A 17,105-nucleotide genomic window follows, 5' to 3' on the forward strand; every position below is an offset into this window, starting at 1 on the left:
CAGGCACAATGTCTTAGGCGGTGAAGTTCACGTGGGTTTGTTAGCAGTATCAACAACACAACACCCCCCTCCCCCCCAACAGAGTGATTCAAGAGAATGTGGCGTGCTTTGCTTCATCTGCTGAGAAGATTACCATGTTGGCTAAAATTGGCTGTGATGCCTGCCACGCATGCGCACCCTAAGCTCTTCAAAGCTTCTATTGTTCTGTGCCAAGTCATCTTGGAGTTCACCGCTTATCAACAACACAACACCCGCTGCCCCCACAGAGCTGTTAATAAGATTACCAAACAGCCTTCAAAGCTGCCCCCCCCACACACACACACTTTAGTAATTCAATCAAAACATTAATAATTGTTCTTTAGAATTTTATTGGGTAATGAATCATACAAAAATGCAAAAATACAATAATTCGTGTACAGGCTTGTCTTTTCCTTCGTTATGGTTGCATTTGATTCTGTTATGCTGTACTGTACATTACAGTACTTAAAATAAAAAACAGAAATAATTGATTTAACAAAAAAATAATATTTTTTTTTGGGGGGGGGGTGAGGTCTGATGATTTTAACCCCTCCCCCCCACACACAAACACACATTCAGTGTGCGATATTCATGTCTGCAATACTGTAGTATAATCAAATAAGCAATAATAGACTTTATTAAAGAAAAAAACATGTGCTGTATTACAGTAACATGTTCGCAAATCCGCAAAAAAATTTTTGGGGATATCGCCATGGCTTGCATAGCAAGTATGGATATTCTGAGATTCAAGTTTTACAAATGCATTACAGTATACTGTATATTTTTGGGGGTTATCACTATGGGCTTGCATACTGTAGCAATTTTGGATATTATGAGAATCAAACAGTACTGTTGCTTTTTAATTCCACACTAGTCATGTACGTTCTTTCAGAGGTGGGTGGCATACTGTAGTACTGTGATTTTTATTTGAGGGTTTGGGGATCAAAACATTATGATGACCTGTTGAGAATATGTCTTTGAACTACATCTTGGAACTTCATACAGCTAGCACAGCTCACACCCCCTTCCCCTCCCCACACACACACATGGCTCAAGGTTTTCAACCTCTAATCAACAGCTGGGGTTTGAGGAGAGAATCCAATCTAGCAAGGACTGGGTATGCGATTTCAGGTTTGTCCGTGTGGGTTGGGAAATGAGTTGTGATAGGTTAAGGGACTTGAGTTGTATCTGGATTTTATGGTTTTTAGGGTCAGGCCAATTGAAGTTGAAATCCCCAAGAACTAGCAGCTCACTCTTCTCATTCAGAGAGGACGGAATCACCTTATGCCAGGAGGGAAGATGAATCAGCGGGCACTACGGTGCAGGAAATACTCGGAGAGGCTGGACTGTACTACCGAAAAAATCCTCTTTGAGAAAGCTCGATTACGAGTGAAACGCGTTAGAGGTGCAGGGGTTCTCTTCCCTCCTCTTAATTTTTAAAACAATGTTTGAATAAAGGATTTTTTCGGTAGTACAGTCCAGCCTCTCCGAGTATTTCCTGCACCGTAGTGCCCGCTGATTCATCTTCCCTCCTGGCATAAGGTGATTCCGTTCTGTTTATACTCAGCTGGAGCACACTGACCCGGTCACACACAAGGATATACGTGAGTAAAATAATGCTTTAAAGTGAGCTGCCCCAATACCATGGGTATATTGCGTTCTGGGTGCACATTAGAGGTTTGGGGGGGGGTCCTAGGATATCTCCCAAACAACTCTCCTTGCCCCTGCTAAACCGTGGTTCATCTAGGGGTTAATGCCTAAAGCTCCAAGCATGTACAATGGACATCATGTGTTCCGGTTTAAAGCAGTGAACTCAATAATATATTCCCTTTGAATTTAAGGGTATATGCTCTGTAGCACTAGTTATATTTTTTTGGGGCTCCACCCCAATATTTTTCTACCCTCATTCAGAGAGGAAATGGAGCCAAGAAACTGGACGATATCAGCCAGGGATTGTAGATGGGCTTTAGGGGGGCGGTAGATGCCAGCTAGCAAGATGGTCTTAGAAAAGGGGAGGTATTGTGCATGCGTCAAGTCGCTTCATTGGGATATAAAGCAGCCGTTCAACCGTTGTGGACGATGAGAACAAACTTCTGATTTGCTCTGACTCTTGAGCCCCACCCTCTCCATACATTTGTAAGTTGCACTGCAGCAGCATCACGTACTTCAGTGGCCAATCAAATCATTCTTCAAAGTGCACTCAACAGAGAAACATCCCCTCAACTCGCATACAGTAAAGTACTGTATTATATTGATGCAGTAGTACTAGTACAGTAATGTACTGTAAAATACATACAGTACTACTGTATTGTTCTAAAAATACATTTTGTTTTTGGCACACAGCAGCTTGAACTGCAGCTAAAAACTTAAGACTATCATGTACATTATACTGTAGTACAGTGTAATACAGTGTAGTACATTACTATATACTGTACAGTACCATCTTTGTAAGCTTTGCCAAACGGGTGGTGATGACTCACTGTGACTCCTCAAGTCTGCATTATAGTTGACAGGTGACAGCTGGCGTGCTACACTTGTAGTTGACAGCTGAATATGCTGGAAAACATTTTGGTACTGGTTCTGGTACAAGCAAGCTTGTTGGTACCTGAATGCGAAATCATGCTCAGGCTGGAAATTTTCCAGGTATTCTGGCGAGGACAGGTACAAAGGATTGCCGTTCACAAGGTTATCACTGACGTCGGCCAGCACATTGCTGGATTGGGATTGACGAATCTTGTATGGGTTAAAACCCACTTTTCTTCTTTTGAGATTGCCATGATCGAACATACTGTGAAATTCTGGCATGACACCCCAATACCTGCAAATCTCTCCGGCAGGAGGGGCAATACGAAAAAAACACTGGTCGTTACGTAAGGTTTTTCTTATCGCACGCTTCCACCCATGAACGTCAGGTGAAAACTTGTAAAAATCGTAGTTCGATATTAAATATTCATATATTTCAGATACAGTCGTCATCTTTTCTGCTGCAGCATTAATCGCTGAATATATTAAAAACGCATAACTACAGTCAGGTTTTTTATACGCCTGTGGTGTAGCAATAATGTCCACTCAGCAATTGTGCGGGGAAAGAATGTTAAAAAAAAAGGCACACATTGAGTATTTTAATGCTTTTTATTAAGAACGCCTAATTTGATAACATCTTCGAAAAAACAAGGTCAATTCACAATGGTCCACTGTAAGTACAGTATGTACACCAGTATTTGTTTTAAAAACCTGCACCCTTACAAAGTAGCAAAGCAATGTTGCAAATACACATTCCAATCCAATTCATTAATTGCATACATTTCTGCCACCTGGCAGATACGCAAAGAATAGCACCCACATTATAATTCATTAACTATGCCACATGGCAGATACGAGAAAAATTGTATCCAAAGAAACAATAAACCATTAAACTAAACAAATCTACCGCGTCCGGTTGCCTGGCGCCGGATTGCGCGAACGCGGCATGAATAGTGATAAAATGAGAAAATACCGAATGGAATACAGCGGTCAACACGAAAACTGATTCGAGGCGCGTTCCAATAACGGCCGCTGCATCAGTATGTATTCGTAAAGGCTAGATGATAATTTTATCATCTAGCCTTTACGAATACATACAAGTGTTCATATTTATTACATCTGAACACTTCATTAGAAGGGACCCTTTGGCATATATTCAATTACAATTTCAAGTTAACCATAACAGATGATGGTGAAATGGTGTCGAATTGTTTAGGATTGTACTTATATTCATATTTCTATACATTTGTGAAATAGGTGTTGAAAGCTTCCACCATGATACAATGGCTGTTTTACTATCTTTCGGTCGTTTATACAAATGTCTCTGCTACAATTTCCTCTGCCAAGACCCTATTATTTTAGAGTGTTGGCTAAGGTTTATTTCAAAAACCATATTTCTAAATCCTTACACTGAATAATGTCCTAGTTCAGTATTTTGAATCTATTCATCTCCTCCTTATAAGTATGTCATCCATCATTGCATGTTCTAACAATTCGAAACATCTTCATGCTTAAATATATATGGAGGAAATAAAACACAAAAGCGCACCAAGGGTCAAGATTTAATTAAGACAAGGAAATAATAACAATAAAAACTTACATATAGGGGTAAGTACATCCAGTAGAATAGTGCAGAGGAAACAGTCCTGGTGGTGTCCTGGGCGTAGAGAGATGGTGCAGAGGCTTACGAGGTAGACCCGCGCGCTGGGGCTGCCTGGCTCGGCACCACGTTGTTCTTCCTTCCGGGTTGCGGCTTCTCGCAAGACCCGTGGATAGTAGCCCGCCTCAAACGCTGGTTCCCCAGAGAAACTGACTCCGGCGTGCCAAAGAGTCTCTAGTTGTTGATGGGACAGCTGGGGCTTAGTACACCAGTGGGCTGGCTTCCAATTGCACCGTAGGGCTTTTGTAATGCGTTTCACACAGTGTTGTGCTTCATCAGGCGTTATTTTGGACACCTACGTGGGGGCCTTTTTAAACAGTCATACTGGGATCCCAATAGGGTAATGGATTGGCCAATAGGAGTAACATGCATCGTAAATGCAATGTACTAACTAGGCTTTAAAAGGTATAGTGATTGCAAATAGTATGCATTAAACCTTTATACTAATAAAAACGAATTAGATCTTATTAACAATATTAAAATAATTAATAATTAAAATCACTGTAAAAAGCCACCCATGTAGGTACTGAACCCATAATTGATCATGCAAAAGTACAATAATATTGCAAGATCACACTTGAATCACAATGGTACATACAATAAATACATAAAAATACATTGTAGTGGAATAAGAAAAAGAAAGACAAGGAAGGAAGAGAAAAAGAAGAAAGAAGAAAGAAGAGCAAAAAGAAAGAGAAGAAGGGGGGGGGGAGGGAACGGAGAGGGTAGAGAAAAGGCCATGGTGGAGGAGAATAGAGAGTGTGGGAAAAAGGGGGGAAAGGAAAGGGAGGAGGTGGGAAGGGGAAAGGACGGAGGGGGGGGAAATGGAAAGAAAGGGAGGGGAAAAAGGGAAAGGGAGACGGAAGGGAAGGGTAGGAAGAAAAATGGGGGGGGGGGTGGGTGGGCTGAGGTGGAAGAGGGGACGGATAGGTGAGAGGGGAGAGGAAGGGAAAAGGTGAAAAGAAAAGGGAAGGGGAAAGGAAGGTGAGGTAGAAGGGGGGGAGGAAGAGGGGGTTGGAAAAGCGGGGAAGGGAGGGGAAGGGAGCAAGGTGGGGGGAGGGAAAGGAGGGTGAGGGAAAAAAAGAGAGACGGGAGGCAGAGTAGAAAAATGGGGAAGAGGGAGAAGGGAGGGGGGGTACATGGGTACAGAGGGGGGGAAATTGATCCCAATAACCATAGGAATGGATAAAAATCTCATTGGTCTTCTTGCAACCCCTAATATCCATTTATCTCAAAAAGGGTGTGAGTTCAATATAATCATTGAGACCTCATGGGTATTTGGACTGGAGAGTAAAGATCCAAAATTGCTCACGTTTGGCAAGTTGTAAATCTCTATCTCCTGCCCTCACGTTGCTCGTTACTATCTCAATTCCCATTTTTGTACACCTACTGTACTACAGTTGTGTACTTCCTTAAAATGGGTCAAAAGATGAGTAAGAGGTTTGGATGTCACTTCTAGTTTTGGAATATTAGTTATGTTGCGTAAGTGCTCCATAATGCGTAGTTTCAAATTTCGCTTTGTCCTGCCCACGTACTGCAGTCCACAACTGCACTGCAGTATGTACACCACATACGTGGACAGACAATTGATAACATTTGATATTTTAAAATTTGTCCCTGTAACGTGAAATTTAAAGGTCTTACAAGTTAGCATTTTTGGGCAAATCTTGCACCTAGCGCATCTATGATTTCCCACTACTCCCAATTGGTCCCTTAAGTCTTTCTTGGGTTCTTTGTCTGTTCCCTTTAATAGACTAGGGGCAAGGATGGTTTTTAGTGTCTGTGCTTTTTTAAAAACAACGGGTGGTTTTGGAGCAAGGAATTTTTTTAAAATTGGATCATGATTAAAATGTGCCAATGTTTGGTCAAAATATTTTTTATAAAATTATGGAAGGAATTAAATTGTGTTACAAAATATGGTGTTTCTTGTTTGTCTTTTTTATAGTTTGCAGAAAGGGAATCGGTTGTGTGTATATTATCGACTTTTAAGTCACTATTTTTACATCCTTTTTTTTTGGCATATGGTTGTTTACTATTTTTCTTTTTCAGTAATGAATCCCTATTTTTGTTCAGTGCTTTGAGGTAGGATTCAGATATCAATTCCTCCTGATAGCCCTTTTGGCTAAAGCGTTTAATTAGTATTTGTGACTGTTCCATATAGGTATCGACGGTTGCACAATTTCTCCTAATGCGGAGAAATTGGCTATTCGGAATATTGTCAATACACTTCTTTTGATGTCCGCTTTTGGGATGCAAATAGGAATTAACGTTGGTGTCTTTAAAAAAGGTTTGTGTGAGGAGGGAATCTCCCTGAATGGATATTGATAGGTCCAAGAAGGTGGTATGGTCCTTCTGGACATTACTAGTGAAGGTGAGGTTGAAATTATTATTGTTAATCCTATCAACAAAGTTGTTAAATGACGTCTCATCGCCATCCCAGACAACTAGTATATCATCAATGTATCTCCTCCAGAGTTTTAACTGAGGGGGAGATACAGTGATACCCCATATATGCATCGACTCCCACCATCCCATGTAAAGGTTGGCAAAGGAAGGTGCAAAGCGGGTCCCCATAGCAGTATCACAGTGCTGTACGTAGTAATCATGCTGAAATAGAAAATAATTGTGTTGTAAAATAAACTCAATGGAATCGTGAATGAAGTGACGTTGAATAGGTGGGAGTGTGTCGTGAAGTGCTAAGTAAAAATCTGTAGCCTCTAGTCCACCTTTGTGAGGTATTGATGTGTAAAGTGCCTGTACATCTAAAGTAGCTAATAGGTAAGTGTTCACCCAAGGAAAGTCGTGAAGTAGAGTGAGAACCGAAGTGGTGTCTAGTAAATGTGAAGGTAATGTCGGCACAAGTGGTTGTAAAAAAGTGTCTACATATTGGGAAAGGTTAGCTGTAAGAGAGTTAATACCCGAAATAATAGGTCGCCCAGTGGGATCAGTGAGGGATTTGTGAATCTTGGGTAGGGGATAAAGAATAGGGATGGTGGGAGCAGTGCAAAATAGATAATCTTATTCTGCCTTACTTAACACACCAGATTGTCGTGCCCTTCCAAGTAGTTATTTAAGATCTTCCTGGTATTGGTATTACAAGAATTAAAGAACAATCAAGATGTCATTATACGTGAGGCAGATAAGGGCGGTGCCATTGTCCTCCAAAACAGGACCAATTACTGTAGGGAGGCATTACGGTTGCTATCTGATAGTAATTCCTATCGGAAACTATCCAAGGATCCCACTAAACAATACCAGGAAGATCTTAAACTTTATTATGCACACACCAGGGCTACACCAGCGTCTCCCCCTACTTCCACCATTTTCCTGATTCACTTTGACGGTGGCACGCAGGAGCAGGCGAGGAGAGTGGGTCCCAAACCGGAGGAGCAGGTGATGTAGCAATGTTATCCCCCTGCACCGGTTGATTCTGTGGCCCTGCATAGCTCCCTCGTACCACTCCAGTGTCTGATACCTCCAGACCTGAGTAATTACACTGAAGCGCACGACAGACTCCCTGGCACTTGCCTCCTTACATCTCAGCCCTAATTTCTCGCTATGCACCATCCCGACTCTTGCATTCTGCTCAAGGGTGTCTCCTTTCTACCCCCTTTATATCTAAAGCCCTCTCCCACCTTAAACCTTTTTCACTGACTGCCCCTCACCTCTGGAATGCCCTTCCCCTCATTACCCGACTAGCACAATCTCTATCCACCTTTAAGACCCACCTTAAGACACACTTGCTTAAAGAAGCATATGAATAGCACTGTGGATATTCTGAACACATGATACATAAAGCTTGGCCCCCTGCAGACGCACTTACCAGAACTCCCTCCTTCTGTCTCTGTACGTTCTCCCTACCTACCAATTAGATTGTAAGCTCCTCGGGGCAGGGACTCCTCTTCCTTAATGTTATGTTTATTTCAAAAGCACTTATTCCCATGATCTGTTATTTATATTATCTGTTATTTATTCGATTACCACATGTATTACTACTGTGAAGCGCTATGTACATTAATGGCGCTATATAAATAAAGACATACAATACAATACAATTTAAATGTCCCACGTCACGATACAGGCACTGCTCCGTACTAGTACACTAGTATTAAATTTTTTATTAAAACCCTGCGATCGCTGGCAAGATATGCGCAGGGAGAGGTGGCTCTCTCGGTGCAGCTCTCTATGCCGCTGGCCCACATTGCTGCAGATCGCATGGGTGAGAACCTTTGAGAGAGGCTGAGATCCCATCGCTGCTCATCGTAAGTTTTGGTCATTTTGCTATCACATGGCTTCAGAGTCTTTCTGAATACCGCGATAACTAAACTCACAAAAATCTCCGGCGGAAATGACGAGCGAGAGAGTTTATCAAGGCTACTAGATTAGGTCCCTCTGTCTATTTACTTGTATGTTTATTTTTTCTACTAGTAATGCAAAATATTATTTCAAACTATATACAAAAAAGGGTCATTTTTAACACAATCCACTATCTCAAACTTGCCATGTTTTCTTCATTCTTCTTTCTTTTTCTTCCCACCCCACCCACTCTGTCATTCTTTGCCCCCTCTGATGTCGGAGCATGTTGGGGGATGTCAGAGAAAGGCGTTGTTGGTGAGAGTTTCCTGATACTCCTGGATTCTGAGGGTGAAGACATATAAATATAACAAAAAAAATTGTTAATTGTTATGTATTTGTAGGACTTATTTTAATTACATTTTCAAATTGTTTAAGCATTTAATTTAATTGTTATGTTTGTTAGGGGTTACATTTTATGACGGGGAAGGGTAACCAGGTTATATAATAAAGGTTAAACCCTCTGGTTGCCTTTGGGTCCTGTGGGTACCTGGCAGCTACCTAGCACTATAAGCCGGGGGCCAGGTATCGTTAATAAAAACAATACAAGTGCGCAACTATATTAGGACAAACAATTGTGAAAAAAATATTTCAGTGAAGTATCCACTAAATACCCAAGTGAGTAAAAGATAACAATGTTACCAATAAGGAGTGTCTGCTGCTGAAATAAGGGTAGTCCAAAACCCTGAATCTAGACAAAACAAAACAAAAAACAGCGCACAACGCTCATCATGAAATATGAATGAAAATGTATAGTTTAAAAATAATTCAAGGTTCTGTGTACATCAGATAAGGTTAATCAAACATGTAACTGGTACAGTGACAGTTGTTACCACTCAGATATCAGGACGCATGGGGAGGCTGCGATAGATCACCCGGTTCCAGGATTTGGCATTCAGATGGCCTGCCGTGCTCTCATCTGCTGTAATGTATCGGCAGAGGATCCCTTGTTACCGTCTACGCCGTCAGCGTAAATCAGTCCAGAGCTCCGTTCAGGAGTAGTTAATGTAAGAACAGTCCCACTGGTCAGCACCTGCTCTATCACTTGCACCAGCACACTGAACACCGGCGAACGGAGATGACGTCACTGTGTCAGCGTCAGCCAGGAGAGTGCCGAGATTAAGCAATCACACGACCAGGAAAATGATAGAATACTGCGGGTACTGACAGATCAATAAAAGTATATTTCCAACGCGTTTCATAGCAACTAAAAAGGCCACTTCTTCAGGGAATAAAGATATTAATAGAGGGCGTAACCTTTATTGTATAGCCTGGTTACCCTTGCCCGTTACAGCGCGAATAGCCAGGTATCTTTATTCCCTGAAGAAGTGGCCTTTTTAGTTGCTACTGTACAAAACGCATTGGAATTATACTTTTATTGATCTGTCAGTACCCGCAGTATTCTATCATTATCCTGTCAGGTGATAGCTTAATCTCGGCACTCTCCTGGCTGACTCTGACACAGTGACGTCATCTCCGTTTGTCGGCATTCAGTGTGCTGGCGCAAGTGTTAGTGCAGACGCTGACCAGTGGGACTGTTCTTACATTAGCTACTCCTGAACGGAGCTCTGGACTGATTTACGCTGACGGCGTGGACGGTAACAAGGGATCCTCTGCCTATACATTACAGCAGATGAGAGCACGGCAGGCCATCTGAATGCCAAATCCTGGAACCGGGTGAGGGTTAGGGGGAAAAAGATGTACTTTAAAAATGTGTATTCATCTCTATTCAGACAGTCCTGGTGTTCTGATAAGTAACCAGGATGTCTGCATGGGGATGATGGGTCAAAGAGGAGCAGGGAAGTGAGAGCTATTAGAACCTATGGTGAGCGGGGAAGGGCAGAGTATTTGGTCTGGAGACAAAGGCTCCTTGCGAGGGAGACTCATTGTTCTCCCAAACTCGGTGGAGCCTACCCAGCGAGAGGTATAGGGCTGGCACTGGGAATCCTTTGCTTGTAGGCATGAGTCTACCCATTGGCCTGTTCAAATTTCCTGCTTGCCGGCAGCCTAAGTCTCCTCAAAACACCCCCTCCTCTGACACGTACAAGCAGAATAACCCCAAGCTCTGATTGGCTGGTACAGCTATGATCCATTCTCTGACTGGTCAGCAGCCCCTTCTCCATGTTGAACATAGAACAAACAATTTTGAGCTTGGTCGGTGAAGTGCTGGCGGGCTTTTCAAAAGTGCTTTCCTTCGAATATCAAAGCACTCAGCATGGAGTTGCCGGATAAGCCTAGCTTAGCTGAGGACAAGTTTTCAGATTGCGGCCATGTTACAGCTTTTGCTTAGCTCGCAGTTAGTGGATATAGACAGGAACCTTTCCCGAAAAGGGCACAGTGGAGTTCCTGGAAGTAGAACTGAAAGGGTAAGACTCCCGAAGCAGGCACCCTGCACCCAGTTTAGGCTAGAGACTCCCCCCAGGCCCCTAGTAAAGTGTGTATTTCTTGTATTATGTGTATCATTGTGTCTGCTTGTGTCACTAGAATAAACCTCATTTTATTCAACTACCTTGTTTTGCCTAGTGAATTGATCCCGGAAGGTAAAGGTGTTTTAAAGTAGTGGTCTCTTGTGACAAGTTTCCTTTTTTTGTGAAATACCCAACTCTTTCTTATCATGTTGTTGTTTTTTAACTCTGTCGTACAAAATAAATTATGCAAATAACTATATTTTCTATTTTAAAGTTGTCGCGTTATGTAGAAAAAGTTCCTTATAAGGATCCTTTGAGTACAGATATATTTTTTGATGAAAATGGAGAATTGGTCACCATGTATTGGATCAAAAACTGGATAATGTTACCCAAGAAGACCATGCATTTAAATAATGTCGGCAGTTTCCAACAATGGCGTCCGGAAGATCAGCAGATTCTCATTAACTCAAGTGTGATAATATGGAAGAATAACATCAACCAGGTGAGAAGCAATTTTATATATTAAATCAAATTAGAAGAATTTTGACAGCAAGAAACTATTTTGACGTTTCCAAGTTTGGATGTAAAATAAAATGTGCTCTTATTATGAGCTTTTCCTTCTTGGTCCGAAAAATAATATAGTATATTTTTTTAAGCTATTTTTTTTTCAGATAATCTACAGAATCCAGAATTAGGCTGTGATAGTTAAATAACTATTTTTTTTAAAATTTGTTTATGTCTAAGCTTATTACGTATAGATTGAAAAAAGAACATGTGTTAGCATACATATATACCACAGTTCCCAAACCGTATGAAATGACATATTATTACTTTGTCATGACAGGTATTACCAGATATTCATCCGGAAAGAAGAGACAGCACACAGCCAAGTTGAAATAACAATATATTGAGGTAACAAAAACCAAGGCACTACATCCGATGTTTTGGTCAGCTACACATGACCTTCCTCAGGGGTGGTTTTTGTTACCTCAATATATTGTTATTTCAACTTGGCTGTGTGCTGTCTCTTCTTTCCGGATGAAGATCTGGTAATACCTGTTGTTTCAATATCGCATACGGGATAAGCATCAGCTCTTCATTGTTTACAGAGTGCCTGCTCCCTTGTTTCACTTTTATTACTATGTCATGTTTACAGATATAGTCTATCTGTACAGTATCTTTGGCTTTTCTGACCCAAGCCTGTCGGTTGCGTGAGATTTTCAAAGAAATTTACGCGAGTTATCCGCGATTTTACCTGGGTGAACTGAAAGCTGAAGGCTGGCAAAAATTCAAATTTGGTGTTATATACAATCCCCGCCAGAAAATCAATTCGGTGATCACAAGTTATTGTGTCCCCTCCCATCTAGCTTTAGGAAAAACTGTATGTGTACTGTATGTTACATGATGACAACGGCTAGGCTGAGTGACACTCAGTGTACTGTATGTGTACTGTATGTTTGTCACCTTTTTATCGGGATCCTGCATTGAGCAAAACAAGTTGATGAAATAAATTGGAAAACTATTCACAAGAAAGGCATACACACAATGGAACACAAACTACTGTACATAAGAAATGCAAACTTACTTGTGATCTGGGAAAAAAAACTAGACTTTCCTAGCTTAAATATAACGTGAAACTGGAGTCTTTAGTTGACCTGGACTTGACCCGAATGTCCTGGAACTAAAATCGGCATGAAGTTCGTGATGCCACTGCTGTGGACTTGAAATCTCTTCACCGGGAGTTACTGTAGCTCAAAACGTCCTGGAACTAAATTCGGCTTCAAATCCCAGCCGCGAACGCTACGATAAATTCTCAGAACTTGGCCGCAAAAAGCTGGACTTAGATAATATTTGACCTTGGATTTCTGAAGCCAGTGTCTCTGCTATTTCTTTCAGAGCATCTTTTGGTCATTTCAAATTTACCGCTGCTGTTCTGGCGCTTAGAATCTGCTGTCCGGATTAGTTGAGGGTTTCTTATAGTAATTCAGAGTTCATGAAATACTACAGTTAATCCGAGCGTGGGAGACTTCCTACCAGCCAATCAGAGCGATGCCAGTCTACTGAAGCAAGGCAAGCGGATTCTTCAGAATCAGCCAAGGGCATGTGCAAGTTTGCCACGTCACCCACTTGGTATGCAGAAGTCACCCGCTGATTTAGGCTCCACACAGTCTGGTGGGGCAAATGGAAGTCCAAGGACTTCCATTCATCCCAGGATGTGGGTACTTGATCTTAAACCTCCTGCCCAAATGTTCTTCACACCTCTGGCATGCTCTGTGGCGTTCATGTCTGATGTCTGAGGAGACTGGCTGGCACCAACCTTGGTATCCAAATGGTCCATCGGAACATTGACCTGAAAGTCCCAGCTCATTTAACTGTGCACAAGCAGATATGTTTTAAAACACACTGTTAATAAAAAATATACACTTTAAACTTTTTTAATCTGCTGGAATGGGAAAATAGAATAAAAAGCTGCACTTTATTTCTAACTAGCCATATTCCCAATTGTGATGGTGAAGGGGTTAACCAGGCTCACTATCAGCTGATCTGTGTGTTGAGGTCCTAGACTGTCAGCTCTTGAACCTAACTGCCAGAAATGCATTACTGGGACTGTGTGCAAATTTTGCGACATTAAAGATTTTTCTGTGTTTTGCCTTTATTGGGGTGCTGAGACCAGGAGATCTCTAGGCTGCAAGTTTCAGGGTGGGTTTGCCAGAGAAATTCTTCACAGAATGGGTCTATGTATTGGGGTTCCGGAGTTATAGGATATCCCAAAAGTTGGATCCGGGAATCGAGTGAGATTCTCGGATGCAGCCAAGCACATTGCTCCAAGCAAACTCTGACTCTGAAAATGTTATTACGACTCACCGCCAGGATTCCTGCTGCAGCATCTTCCTGACAAGGTAAACGGACATGAAGGGGTTAATGTGTACCTGCAACCATACAGGCGGTCCCTAGTATAACGAGGGGTGCTCAAGTACATGCTCAGGAAAACTGAACCTAGTATAGGGGTTCAGGGGATGCTCCAGCTGTATGATGAAGCTGAGAGTGATTGCTTGTACTGTATGTAAAAAGTTTAAAAGTTATTTCTAGTGTGTGCCAATAATGAGGCTAGTGAGTGTAGGCAGTATATCGCCTCACTACATCCAGGAAACCAGAATAGGGACTTACATATTTTTATCACACAAAATACAGGATACAGTATTTTTTATTAAAGAGTTATTCTTAATAGGTATATACAGTATGCTGATAACCTTTGAATGAACTGTGGGATTTCCAAGTCATGGATTCCGAGGGACCAGATGGCTCCCAAGCTTGGTGCCTATGGGTCTGTGTGGAGTCCGGACTTGAAAGCCTCAGAGCTGCCAAGGTGTTAGAACTGGAAGAACTGCAGTTCTGCTTGAGTACCGCATCCTTGGCAAACACAGGGCAATCTGGCCACCATTTGCCAGAGGCCAGACTCTGTGGAGCCTGGACAGCGGGTGGGCTCCGTGTGCAAAGAGAAAGAGGTGCCAGGTTGGTGCCTGCCCCTTTGCAGAATGAAAAAAGTTGCCCACTCGGCTTTACAATACCAGCAAATCGGTGATTGGCTGGCAAGAGATTTGCCATGCTCTGATAGGCTGTAGAGGTTTTTGAATGTGACACTGAAACCCATAAGGAGCCTTGCAGCAAATCAGGAGTGCAGATTCAAAGCATCAAACAAATAGCGGGAAATTCAAAGATGCTCTGTGCTGAACAGACGAGAGTCGGCTTCAAAGATTTTGAGTGAGAACATTTTTCTAAATCCCGCTTTTCAGAACGTAGCGGTCTCGTCTGGCATTGCATGCTGAAATCAGTTCCAGGATTTTTTTATGACATCCCAGTGATTGGAAAAGGCTCCTGCAGAGGTCATTTTTTTGAATTTCGTTTAAAGGACAAGTTTATTCGTTAGCCCCGTTCCCAGTAAGTGTGTTAACTATGTAAATTGTGTAACATTGTGTGTATGTTTTTTCCTGAAATAAATTACAATTTATTTTACCTTCTTGCTTTGCTCAATCAATGATCCCAGTATAAACGGGGGTTGGTCAACCTGGTCTCTTGTGACACCCATATACTATAAATATAGACTTATAAAATACCTCACAACTTTATGAATGGTTGAGCACCCCAGGACCCCTATACAAGTTCTTGGTAATCTGGGCATTACTTGAGTATCTCCCTTAACCTAGGGACCCCTTGACAAGTTCAGGGACACCTCACATCCCTATGGCCTATTTACCTTTCTGGGCTGTGCTGAAGTAGGCCAATGTGGCAATGCAGAGTACAGCCAGTGACTTCAAGAAGAAATAACCCCAGGCAACTACAACATAAAATAATCAGCAATTTATTGCAGACTTCCATGAGCAGGAGCTACATGAACACACCACTTACACGTTTCATGCCGGAGAACTTTGTCAAGATGAAGCACCACAGTACCTACTAATGAACTGTGCTGAAGTTGGGAATCCTTGCGGTGAGTAGCGCAAGGGTTTTCAAGAGAAGATTTTGCCGGAGCTATGTATCTATATGTATCCGGGAATCCAACCTGATTCTCGGATATATTTTTGGGGTATCCAGCAACCCTGACCCTTACTATCAAGACACATTCTGACAACACTTTCTCAGTGAACCCCCCTTGAAACTCATAGACTAGCAATCTCTGCATGCTGGCACTCCTGGAAAGGTAAAAACACATACATTTTTTTATCGTCGCATAATTTTACAACAAACATGGACAATCACTGGGCTCAAGAGCTGACACTCCTGAACCCCAAAACATGGATCAGAGGTAACCAAACGGTCTTCACCTTTATTGTGAGCCTAGTTATCCCCTCACCGTCACAATTTTACATGATGACAACAGCTAGGCTGAGTGACACTCACTGTACTGTATGTGCAGGTTATGCTGAGTGACATTCACTGTACTGTATGTGTACACTGGCGACACACTTTATTCGAGCTCGGCTAGTCCCACGAATTCGGGTATACCCGGGTGTATTGAGGTTTGTGACTGTTTTCTGCCCGAGTGCATTGCGTTATTTTCCAGGCAGGGATTGAAGCATTTTATTCCCGCTGGCTGCAATACTGCACAGTATATATATATACTGCATTACAATTCATGAATTTATGCCATCTGGTAGACACGCGAAGCATTGCAGCCTATTAAATCCTAATCATTATCATTTAACAGATCAGCCGCCCGTCAGCCAGGCATGAACCCAGGCTGGGAAAGCAAACGCAACGGGGCTTGTCAGAGGTGAGGAGCGGCGCATTCCAGGTATCTGCCAGGTACATACTGGGTATTTGCTCGAATAAAGTGTGTCGGTGCAGTATGTTACAAAAAAAGTAGTAAACTGTGGGCTGGACTGCCAACTCCTTTGGAAACGCTCGACAACTCATCGGGGTCATATAACAATAAAAAAGTTTATTTAGACAACATGGTTAAAACAAAAAACATAATAAGACAAAAAAAGGGGGAAAGACACTAAGGCACTCACACGCGTTTCACGCTTAAACAGCGCTTCCTCAAGGAGTGTGCTTAGACACAGAAAACAGGTAGATCATATAACTCCACCTATTCTAATGGAAACATCTGATGGTAATGATGTAATCAGGAATCAGCATGAACAGTAATGAAAAGCATTCTACTTAAAACAAATTGAAAACATATAAGGATCAACTTAATTGAAAACAAAGGGATAGATAGAAAAACGATTATCTCTATACAGTAATTAAGCATATTGCCAACAATACTGTATAGTATAGTGCCCAATGTATGAATAGAAAGATAAATACTAAGTCAACCTAAAATGAATTCATGACAGTGAAAAAATGTAAAAATGTGAGATCACAGATGGAACACTGTTTTACTAAAATAGCCTTTTTAAATTGCTATAATGTATAAATATATTGATGTAATTGTGTATATATATATATATATATATATATATATATATATATATATATATATATATATATATTGCAGAGACCGTGATGCAATTACTATGGAATGGACATCAAGGAGAAAAAATTAATAATGCAAAGTGTTTAGCACAGATGAAAACATGTATGACCAAACAAGAGAAAAGAATCCCAACAAGTCACAATTTAACTGGATTAAGAATAAC

General features: G+C 41.6%; 1 protein-coding gene across 1 annotated transcript in view; it reads left to right on the forward strand.

The window, feature by feature from the left end:
- LOC142467903 (vomeronasal type-2 receptor 26-like) overlaps positions 1-17,105 on the forward strand; it is a 335,755-nt gene that overhangs the window by 95,447 nt on the left and 223,203 nt on the right. The window contains exon 4 of the mRNA XM_075573868.1: positions 11,237-11,464. Within this exon, the coding sequence (XP_075429983.1) occupies positions 11,237-11,464 (228 nt within the window). The remainder of the gene's footprint in view (positions 1-11,236; positions 11,465-17,105) is intronic.

The sequence above is a fragment of the Ascaphus truei genome, chromosome 1 (assembly GCF_040206685.1).
Source record: "Ascaphus truei isolate aAscTru1 chromosome 1, aAscTru1.hap1, whole genome shotgun sequence".
Classification (NCBI taxonomy): domain Eukaryota; kingdom Metazoa; phylum Chordata; class Amphibia; order Anura; family Ascaphidae; genus Ascaphus; species Ascaphus truei.